Genomic DNA, 11880 nt, shown 5'->3' with positions numbered 1-11880 from the left:
AATTATAGTTCTTATTTATTGTCATTACTGTAAACATTATTCAAAAACTTTCCTAAACCGGTTAAAAAGTTATATTGATTGATTACTCAATAATTGGTTTTAATCAGATATTTTTATACCTGAAGAAAATTAATTAAAAAAAAAAACTGCTCCAAAAACCCAGTGTTGAAAATATATCTAAAAATATCACAAGTAAGTAAGAAAAATACATTTTGGAATTTTAAATAAACTTTAAAATCAAAAACAAATTAAGGAATATTAGTTAAAAAACATATTGCTTAAAAATGTTATGTTTACGCAACAAATAAGTGAATTATATTTTTAAAAAATCATCCAACAGATAAAAACACGAAACATTCAAATTAATTCACATGAATGAGTTCAATATATTTTCAAATTTAAACAAAAATTTTTGATGCTGAGAAAAAGATAGTAATTTTTGAAAAATAGTATCTGAGAATTGTAAAGAAGATAATGCTTGAAAATGTTTTCATCAATACAAGCATGTAATTTGAATAAATATTAGCAAAAAGTTTTAGAACAAACTTTCATGGTGAAATAAATCGCAAAAATACATTAATCTACAAATGAATTATTTCTGTATTCCATACAAATTGACTCTTGATGTCCCATCGATGAACTGCAATGGGTTACGTTGGCAAAACTTGAAGATAAGCTGAAAATAAAGAATCATATCTTAGAAATGAAAGACCAATAGATGTAAATGAAATAGATTCAAATGACATTCATGATAAAGAAAAACTTTTGAAATAGGAACTAGATACTTTTAAAAGATGTTTTTAAAAGAATACAGTTCAGTTACTCATTTTTCAATTTTATTTTTATTTTTTTCGCTAAAGAGAAAATGTGAATCAAGTTCATTTGGCTTGTTTTGGTGTGTTTTTTAATTACTCTGTTTGTCTTAAATTTTATTTTTCTATTTATAATGCTGATTGACTCCCTGAATTGTGTGCTTGTTATATTTATTTATTTTTTTTTCTGAAAAATGGGAAAACGATGGGAAATGCCACTGATTTCCCCGTTGAAAGAGGGTTTTAAAATCGACACATCTACTTTACATTTAGAATATCATTCAATGTAGCCACGGTATCGCATTTGGTTGAGGAGAAGTTGCTAAGTAGACCAAAGTGTTTAGAAAATTACGGGGTTTAAAAAAAATAAAGTCCAGAACAAAACTATATACAGTCGGCTCCCACTACAACGCGATCCGACTTACGCGAAATGGCTATAACGCGAATTTTTCACGAGTAACGAATTTTGGAGCTAACGCGAATTTTTCCCCCACAACATGATTTTTTTACAAGGAAGTATCAGCTTCGTTACTGGGTACTAAGTATTGATTTCGTGAATGTTTTTACGTCCCTTTGAGCATCACTGACAGCCAAAGTTCCCACGCCAAACTAGTCCAGTGCATCAAATAACCATAATGGCACTTTAGCGTCACCTTCATCTGAAGTTTGAAAATGTGAAGAAAAAGAAAGTTTCTGATAAAAAAATTTAAAAGGCTAAGATTCTCGATATGCTTAAACAATTACAAAACGTCGAAGGTAGCGTGACAATAAGTATGAGTGAATCTTTCATATATACCATTAAAAGTCAAAACAAAAAGATGTCCGTAAAAGTTTAGAACTTAGTTTCAATATTAAAGCTTGCAGAGCAGTCTAGCAAAGTAAAAATCATGAAAATGGAAGCTACGTGCGATCTTGCATTTTGTATTAATAAAAAGTTCAGGTAGAGGAGATGTAGCCACAAATTGGAACGTTTTAAATGAAAGGTGAAGCGTATTTAAAAATACGAGTATATTAGATAAGAACGATCTGATCTTGGAGCATAAATCATCACTAGTATCCTCATTTTTTAACTCGTAAATATTGCTACTGTATCTACTGTACAGTACTATTTTGTGCATCATTTTAATTTTACAGCATGCAGTGGTACCGTGTTGTTTTATTTTATATATTTTATTCCCATTGGTCATTCATTTTGTGCATCTTAAGTATTTCATGTTGAATAACAATTTTTTTTATTTTTTGAATACAGTAAAAGTTCAGTTCTTTAAGGAAGAAACTGTAATGGTTAAGGAATGCTTTAGAGCAGTTTTAGGGTTGTTTATAAGTGCCTAAAAGCATTTGGTATGCTTTAAAAAATTTGTATGCATATATTTTTCCACAACGCAAAATTTCAACTTACGCGAGGACTCTTGGAACACATCCCTCGCGTAGGTCGGGACTGGACTGTACCGTCATAGATGATCATTTGAAATTTTATGCAGTTCAGAACACAGCGTCCTGTGCCGAAAAAGGGAATCAGACGATGGTAAAGCAACTAGGTGACATTTATTGCTCCTCTGATCAAAAATTTCTTATGCTCTCAAAAAGAACTACATAATAGCTCCACTGGAGGACGTTTTGGTGTCTTGAAGACTCTTAATAGAGCTCGAGAGTACTTCTTCTGGAGCAAGGCCAAGATCATTTAAAGATTTTTTTGAGGTATGCCGGACTGGTACCAATATGCAGTATAAACTCCATAATTTTTTTTATTTTTAATTTTCTCGTAAAAAATCTAAGGTTCAAATGTGAATACACAAACGAAAAACAAACTGTGAAAAAATATTTTACACGCGGATAACTTTTAGCTATAGTAAAACATAGAAAAATATTTGCAATGTTTGCTGTAAAAAAGTAAAAAGTAGCGTTTTTTTTTTTTTTTTTTTTTCCGACAGATAATTTTATGCAATCGTTGTTTAAATATTAATCCAGGAGTGTTTGCACTGCAACTGACAGAAGACTCATTCAAATAAAACTGCAAAAAAAAAAAAAAAAAATAATTTGAATTTTGACATCTTGAATTCAAATTATGTTTTTCGCAATCACGTGTGTGTGTGTGTGTATGTAGGCATGTGATTTGTGTGCGTGGGGGAGAAGGGGTATGTTTGTTTGTGTGTGGGGGGTATGTGTATGTGTGTGTAGGCATGTGTGTTTGTGTGTGTGTGCAGGCATGAGTGTTTGGGTAATTGTGTGTATGTGTAGGTGTGAGTGTGTGTGTATGTGTAGGTGTCTGTATGTATGCGTGTGTTTATGTGTTTATGTGTGTGTGTTGTAGGTGCGTGTGTGTATGTGTTTGTGTGTGTGGGTGTATGTATGTGTTGTAGGTGCGTGTGTGTATGTGTTTGTGTGTGTGGGTGTATGTATGTGTTGTAGGTGTGTGTATGTATGCGTGTAAGTGTATATTGACATGTATGTATTCGTGTGATATTGACGCAACCTGGAGACCGTTTTCGCTAGAGGAGCAGCATCGTGAGGCCGGCCGGTGGTGGTGCTGGCAGAGGGTGGCGGTGGGAAAATAAAATCATAGGAACGCCAAAAACAGTCAAATGAAAGCAATAAGCAATCGTGATTGCTCAAAAAAAAAAAAAAAAAAACATTTGACGAACGGCTAATTTTCGAAAAAGGACTTATTGCCTAAACACATCGTTCATGCAATCTGACGCAACGGTCAAATAATCTCAAAATAAATTGAAGCATTATAATGCCCTATTTTCAATTATGTTTCAATTAATTCCGATTTCTAAATAAACATTTTAACGGTTTTATTTCAACTTCAGATTCTCCTCCTACAAAAACAAAACAAAAAAAAAAAAAAAAAAAAAAAACATTTATCTTTCTCTATGCTTTCATCATTGCTTTTTAAAGTAAAGAAGGCATTGCTTCTCATGCACATAAAGTGACCATTTTCAAAAATGTATAAAAGGAAAAGGGTTAGTTAGAAAAAAAATCCAAAAAAAAAAAAAAAAGAAACATGATATGAAAGGGTGTAATTCTACTCAAAGTAAAAACTTCAAAAGATTTATTTGTTTGAAAAAAATGACATTACTATCCAGTCCATCTAATAGAATTAGAGTCATAACCTTTTTCAGCAAGCAGAGCAGATTCAACTCTAAGCCCTTATTTAAGTGATTGGAACCATTTCGTTGTTGGTCGACAAGAAGAGAAATTTAAATGATGCAAAATTTTTATTTTACGCTAATTTCTATTTGTTGACAAATAAAATATTTATATTTCATTTTAGTACGTAAAGAAGGCATTTAAAAGAATTTTAAATTTATCCCTCTTGATTCTGCTTTTGAGACTAACAAAACTTAGTAGTTGGAATTATTTTCCATTTTTTGGGTTTCTTATGTCATTTAGAAAATGTTTTTTTTTTTTTAACTTTTATGTTTCTGAATGGAGTAATTCATCTCGGCATGATATCGGCAATCACTGCCGGAGTTTCTTTAAATTTGTGTTTTCTTCTGTAGTTTTCCATTTCTTTTTAAATAAAGGCACACCGAATTCTGAAATTGACCTACAAGTATCCTAAAAGTTCAATGTCCCACATTTTCGCGCAAAATATGCATTAGCTACCAATTTAAAAATAACCTTATTGTGGACAGTGCACCTTCTCAAAGTACGACGCACTTCTTGAACATCTTTCCTTTACCTTCTGGCTCATGGCCACAGTTGGAACTTTTCGCTGGACTAGCAACTGGTGTTGACTTGAGGGGCTCTGCTTTTGGAGAGTCTACTTCGATATAGCAGCACTCATCGCTACTGTCCCCCGAGCAAGCTTCCACCCTCACAGATCGAACTTCTGGAATGGAACACGCTCCCATGATGATTCGAGTATGCTTTGTCCTGACGCAACCATCTTTTCCGACATCTGCAGTCACCTGTGTAGACAGTAAAAAATAAACAAAGAAATAATAGACATAATGCTTGAGCGCTAGAATCATGCAAAAAACATTTTGATACACGTGTCCTGTTAAATGGTCTAAAACTAGAACTTCACTTGTTATTATATTTTTTAAAAGATAAAATGCTGCTAAAATTTTATTTTTTATCTTTTAATGCGGTTTGTTATACAAAAACATAGAAATTTTCCTTTCATTCCTTCATGGGGCTTGCCCCCCCTTTTTTTTGAATTGGGGGAAAAAAAACATTTTTCATAGGTTATTAATACAGTGAAACCTGTGTAAGTTGACCACGTGCGTTGCACTACTTTCGTGGACAACTTAAACAGGTAGTCAACTTATAGAGGTTGAATTATATGATATAGATCTAATTATGTGCCTGAGAATAGCGGTCAGCTTAGACAGGTGGTCAACTTACAAGGATGGTCAACTTTACAGGTTTTACTGTATTAGTATAGGAAAAAACCTAGACAGTATAGAAACATTTGAAATATTCTTGAATCAATACATGAATGGGGTTGTTTCCTTCAGTCAAAAGTAGTACTTTTAGTCAGTGAAATTGATAGAATAAGCAAAATAAAAATAATATGGACCCAGAAAATTCTTTCATTTTCCCAACAGTTATTTTTTAATTATTTTTTTAAAATGTCCGATTTTCAAACAAGGCGTGGTCTAGATGACGTCACAAATGATACTTTTTGGCGCATATTTGTACCGCGTTTCCACGTTATGATAATAAAGAAGCGAATAAAAATTGCCCTCTACACTTGCTATCAACCATATCGCTGCCAATACGCGTGAGTAAAGATGCGAATTAAATCTTTTGCTCTGTAAATGGCAACACAGAATGGCATTTCATCATTTGTGATGTCATCGCCAAGAAATGTAAACAATAAAATATCACCGATTTAAGTAATTTTTTAAAAATATTAAACTTAAACAAATTATTTAAAAAATGTGTAGATCCTATGTTTTTAACCATGTTCTTTCAGAAAAAAGAAAAAAAAAACTTTTAAAATATTAGAAACGACCCCATTGAGCTAAAGTTTCGTGCTGTAGTAACCGTTCGATATCGGTAAATACAGTTGATTAATAAAAAATGGATTTCACACGTAAGTGAATTTTACTACTATTGCATTGCATTGATCTTATTTTGGACTAACTTAAACCTAGAGTTGTGGAGCGTAACGTTTCAGCTCACAAGTAACCCTACCCAAGTGTGAATCAATGGACGAGAAATTTCCAACACCCTTCAACATTCTATATCGTTCGAAAAGATTATTTTCAACGACAATATACAAGCGATTTTTAAAACGTACAAAACTGCCGTTTTGCAATGCTTGGGAGCTTATTAAATCCTTAGCTCTGCAAGTTAGTACAAGTTAGTTTAAAACCCGTGAAAGAGGTGTTTTCTGTTCCGAGTGGAACTCGTAACGCGTGTTTTGTAAGATTATTTCTAATTGACGATTTAAATCCGTGCGACTCAAATAAGATTATGAAGCAATCTTCAGGGGTTTGTGAGTGTCAACGAGCAGGGGGCGGAGTCCCCTAGTGCACAGCACACACACGCACACAGATTATATATATATATATATATATATATATATATATATATATATATATATGGGGTGTGTGGGTGTACCAAGATGTTAATACAATTTGATAAATAAAACATCAACTTTTTTTTTAATGCTTTTTTAGTTATATTTTTTTCAGTTTTCAAACTCTCTTTCTGTTTTTCGTAGTAAGACTTGACTGTTACCTTTTTATGGTAAACGCTTCTCAGGTTGCAAGCCGCTATTTTTAAGGCCTTACTACAATAAAATGAAATATCTATACATGACAATATATTATTATATGAAAAAATTAAAAAAGGAAGTATATTTATTATTCATTCCGCAGTTCATAACCGCTTACTTGTTTTACTTAATTTGCAGTGTAGTTCTGGCATGTACAAAGCAAAACTTAATTAAGAAAGTTCACGGCTACTTATTTTTCCAATGAAAAAATAAAAACGAGATTAATTCTGTCAAAATTGTGGACTTAAGCATACAGAGCGAACGTTGATCCTACAGCAATTTTTATAAACATGAAAAATGTCAAAATTTCTTTAACGACAAACTAATTGCTAACTTTCTAACTTCGTTTCTTTTACTTTTTTAACGCAAGCCTCTAACTTTGACATAAATCCCTTCGATCATAAAAATTTTAACATTTTAATACAAACGCCTTGTATAATTGACAGGAAAAACATATAAAAATAAATACCTAACTTGCAAGTGTAATAATATATTAAACATGTTAAAATGCATTGCGGAGGAAAACTTGTATCATTATAAGATATTAAGAAAATCCCAGTTTTTTTTTCATTCACTTATACCTGACAGCATCTGATTAATATTTCACGTTTCAATCATTGAACACAATTTAACTTTCGGTAAAAATAAATATTTTAAGTAAAATTCTGTACCTCAGAGCCAGACTAACGTAGGTCACATTTTCGCAACTTTACAGGACAGAGGGAAAACTATTATTCGGTACATGTAAAGGATTTAATGTGTGCTGTTTTAACACTGGTAAATAATAACAAAGGATTTTTTTTTTTTAATTACGTTCATATAGCGCGATGTGGAATAGGATTCTAGATACAATGGGTACTAAACGGGAAATCGCAATTTTTGGCTTACACTACACTGCTGGCCAAATTATTAGACTAAAACTGCTTTAAAAGCAAATTCTTTATCGATTACATAACTATACACACATTAACGAACAGTGAAAGAATAATCTAATATTTAGTGTTGTTGCTGAGCATTTTAGGTCTTTTTGCCATACTTTTCACAAGGTTTACACCATTTCTTAACTTTTTAAAAAAGGAGGTAAAAAAGTGTTTATACTCACTATTATATATACTCACATACACATAACTAATCACTTAATTACCTAAAGTAATTAGTTCACTAATTACCTAAAACTAACTTTAAATATAACAGAACGCACTAATAAAAAGAACTAGTGAACTGTTTAAGCTGATTGAGGTTATGTTCCTGGTAGGTAGATAAACAAAGAACATAAACAAAGCAGACAGTGCTGCCACCTGCAAACATTAAATTATTCTAAAATAACGTAATAATCAGTGTACACTATGTACTGTACTTTAACAGTAAAATAAATAGTATTTTAATACAAATAGTGTACGAAAAACAAAAAAAAAACTCTTTAGTCTAATAATTTGGCCAGCACTGTAAACTGGCTCTGAGGTGCACTAATATTTAAATGATTTTCATAATAATTTAGCGCACAAACTAATTTCCCTTTCGATAATCTTTGACCCGTTGCTGCTACTTCTCATTGGGAAAATGTATTAACTAGTTCCAGTTGGTAAAAGGAAACATGGGGTATGTTGAATTCAACTTTATTCCTACAACTGTGTCGTTTTTTGAATCAAGGCTGTTGATAGCTAAGGGCTAGGAGAGATTGAAAAGATATTCTGCCAATTCCACGAGTTTCCAAGCAATGGTGTCATCATTGTTTGAAAATGACACTAAAAAATGTATTTTGATGTTTAATGCTCTTACATTTTCATCTCCAGCAGATTAAAAAATGTGAAGTAACATATTTTAACTAGTTTTACTTGTCATATCGAAGATAACGGAAAGCATTTAGTTACGGATTTCTCTTCGCCCTGCAACTTTTGATGTGCAATTTAAATGTTCCTATTTACTTCATGCATGCTGTATCCTGGGTAAATAGGGGTAAAACGTATTTTTAACATTATTCCAATTTTGTTTGCAAGATTAAATGTTGTTAAAAAAAAATCGTGTGAAATTTTCATAAAAGCGCATATTTTTCTGTCTTGTGTTATTTCCCTTTTTAAATGACGTTAAATTGCTTTTAGAGGATTCTGTGGGTCGCATCTGACATGTGGACCACATATTGAGCATTGTTGGTTTGAATCTTTTAAATTGTCAAAACTGTTTTTATATTTAGAGATTACCTACCTACATTAACCTTGGGAATCAAATCTATTTTTATTAACCCCTTTGTCTCAGGTTTAAATGCAGTCAGTGTAGTTTTGATTTCATTCCGTAAGAAAGTCAAAGTCGTATTTTCTGTACCCAGTGAGAAAATGCAGTCTTGGTCACAATGTACACAATTTTATCTCACAAATCACCCAAAAGAAAGGGAGTTATAGCTTTAATGTTGCAACTTTATATCAATAAAATTGAAACAATAAAGTTTAGTTTCAACCTACCTCAACGGACCCTATCTTAAATGAATTCAGTGTGAATTACAATTACGCTAATGTAAAAAGAGATAAAGAGCGGCAGTAATGTAATTAATCTGAATTCCCAACATTTTCTTTTCTTTTGGTAAAATTCATATGAGTCGGCGAGTTTACAAACTAAATGCTTACACCTATCTTTAATTAGAGTTAAGTGCAAAACATAAACGTAGTTTTGCAAAATTTATAACAACACTGATATGTCATGCATATTTAATATGAAGGAAAATGGCGAGCAAAGTGAAAGAGTGAGTTTAGATAACTTAGTTTTTTTTAAAACGAACATGTTGGAAGTTTGTTTTGAAATTTACGGTACATAAAGATAGAATAATATACTATTTTATAATAACACTTGCATTGAAACATTATTTTTCATTTTTGTCAATAATCGTCTGCTTCCAAAAAAGGTGAAAAATTTTTATTTCTTTTTTTTTTTCATGGGAAAAAGTGAAAAATAAAATATATTTATAATGACATATTTTCTATTCGATTATAAAGATATTTTTGATCAGATAAATGAGTAAATAAAATAATTAAAGAATAAATGAAAAAGAAAGAAAACAATACGAGAATAAATAAACAATTAAATAAGTTAATATATGAGAAAAGGGTCATTCCATAGTGACTAACGTAACATTCGCAGCTGATTTTCAAACTCTTTTTACTTACACCGGGAGTAAAAATGAATGTGTTTTGGTTTAATATGCAGATTTAAAATGTACAAAGTGACTATTTTTAATTTCTACCAAGAATTTGAAGCAAAATAAGCGCTGGCAGGTGTTTTTTCACCAAAAAAGGCATTGTGACTAACGTAACATTTTTGCAAGCCTGAGCAACAATGCTTATGTTACGAGGCAAATTTTTCTGAAACTTAAGCAGATATTTAAAATTGGCCGATATATTTGTGAGAGGTAAACAATCTATTTTTAAAAATGTACTACAGATTTGTTACAGATGAATCTTTTTTGGCCCTTAATGGTACTTTTATGAAAAACTGTGTGTGACTAACGTAACGTGACTAACGTAACCATCGAATAGCAAACAATGAATGCATATAAACACCTTTTTATAATTAATTTCTTGCTCTTATTCTACTTTTATACTTTATGGGAACCTTCTTTGTGTTGCATTATGGTTCTTTCTTTATTTTTTTTTCTATAATAGGGTAAGAAATTGAATGGAAGGATTCAGTTCAGTTAACTCAATTTGAATGTGCGAAAAAAATAAACAAATAAAAAAAAACTGCTTTTACAAACTGAATAACATCATTCTTGGGCTAATTAAATCCTAAATATCTCTTTTAAAAAATTAACTTTATGCAAATTGAGAGTTTCACCGAATTCTAGTATTCTGCCGATATGCTAGTTATCCGTAGTACTTTTCAATGGCATATTATTTTTTAAGGTTTACTGATTCATCGAACGTATTGTGCATGCTTTTGAATTAAAATGTAATGTTGAAAAAAAAATATTCGAACGTTTTTGCAGAATGCATTTTAGTTATAGATATCACTGCAAATGTTTGAATTTCTAAGTGATCATTCTTGCATTTCCTGAAATGTATCGCAACAGCGCTTATTGTCACTGTATCATGTAACATCTTCAAATGTTTTCCAACGAGCATCCATTATTTCATTTTAATAATAGGTGGACATGTATTTTCTAAAAAATAGAGACATTCTCCTTTGCTAAGACTGTATTTCTATTAACTTAATTCTTAAGCTTGGATTCTTGTGTTGAATGCACCTTCAGCAAAGCACTCAATTAGCTTTACTCACCTTTTTTCTTTTTTAATAATTCTTTAAATTGGAAGTATCTTTATAAAGACTTTAAAAAAGGTATTTTTCTAAGTAAACAAAAGGTCTATATAATGTAATTTTACTGGTATTTTTCACACTTTATATTTTTAATCAATATAAAATGCCGGCATATTCAAAATTGTTCATGAAAATGTACATTAAATTAAATAAGTTTTAATTATTAGCAGTCATTTTTAAAACGTTACGTTAGTCACAGCTCAAATGTTACGTTAATCACACTAAGTATTTTTTATCTACTGATACTGAAATACATATTTTGCACTTTTTAAGTAGATATGACATAGATGTAAGAAAATAAAAAGTGCTGTTTGGTTCAATCATCTGGTTCAGTTTTTAAGCAGAAAATAGTACTTTTTCGTGACTAACGTAGCGTAAATATTTTCAGTGAAATAACCAAACTAATTAAAATACTTATCTTATTATGTATGAAAAAATAACAGTGAATTTTATTGGGCCAACATCTAATCATTTAGAATAAACATAGTTCTTTTAAAAATTTGCAAAACATTTTGCATTACGCAAGAAAACGTAGCCGCATGTTTTTTGCACATGCTAAGCCTTTTCTACAACCTCGCACGTTTAGAGCCAGAAGAAAAACACCGAATGAAATTTTTGCAAACTGTTACTAGATTTATGTACTAGAAAGTATGCTGAATGAAATGATAGGTCACAATAAGGCTTTGTGCAAAAAACATTTCTGAGGTTGAGGTTGACATTTCTATGGAATGACCCAAAAGATAAATAATTGAGTAAAATGGTGAATGAATAAATAAATAAGGGAAATATCAAACAAAGATATGTGAATGTAGTAATTTATAAACGAATATGCAAGTGATTTGATAAAAGATTGAAATAATAAATGAAATAAACTATTTTACTTTGTCCAGTCAACTTTGCCCGCATGCACCTGATTTAGTGTACAAAGCATTTAAAATACAAATAAACTTAAGATTAAACAAATAAATAATGCACTGAATATTCGTAGGCCTCAAATAATACTTAAAATGTTAATAACACGCACTTTAT

At 31.0% G+C, this 11880-nt stretch overlaps 1 protein-coding gene across 1 annotated transcript in view; it reads right to left on the bottom strand.

The window, feature by feature from the left end:
• Positions 1–428: 428 nt before the first annotated feature.
• The window catches only part of LOC129223051 (uncharacterized), a 114605-nt gene continuing 103153 nt past the window's right edge, over positions 429–11880 (bottom strand). Inside the window, exons 7-8 of the mRNA XM_054857615.1 lie at positions 4440–4729; positions 429–676 (exon numbers count right to left, since the gene is read on the bottom strand). Coding sequence (XP_054713590.1) covers positions 4463–4729 — 267 coding nt within the window. The 3' untranslated portion in view covers positions 429–676; positions 4440–4462. The remainder of the gene's footprint in view (positions 677–4439; positions 4730–11880) is intronic.

This window comes from Uloborus diversus, chromosome 5 (genome assembly GCF_026930045.1).
Source record: "Uloborus diversus isolate 005 chromosome 5, Udiv.v.3.1, whole genome shotgun sequence".
In the NCBI taxonomy this organism is placed as follows: domain Eukaryota; kingdom Metazoa; phylum Arthropoda; class Arachnida; order Araneae; family Uloboridae; genus Uloborus; species Uloborus diversus.
This window is presented reverse-complemented; position numbering and strand designations above follow the sequence as displayed.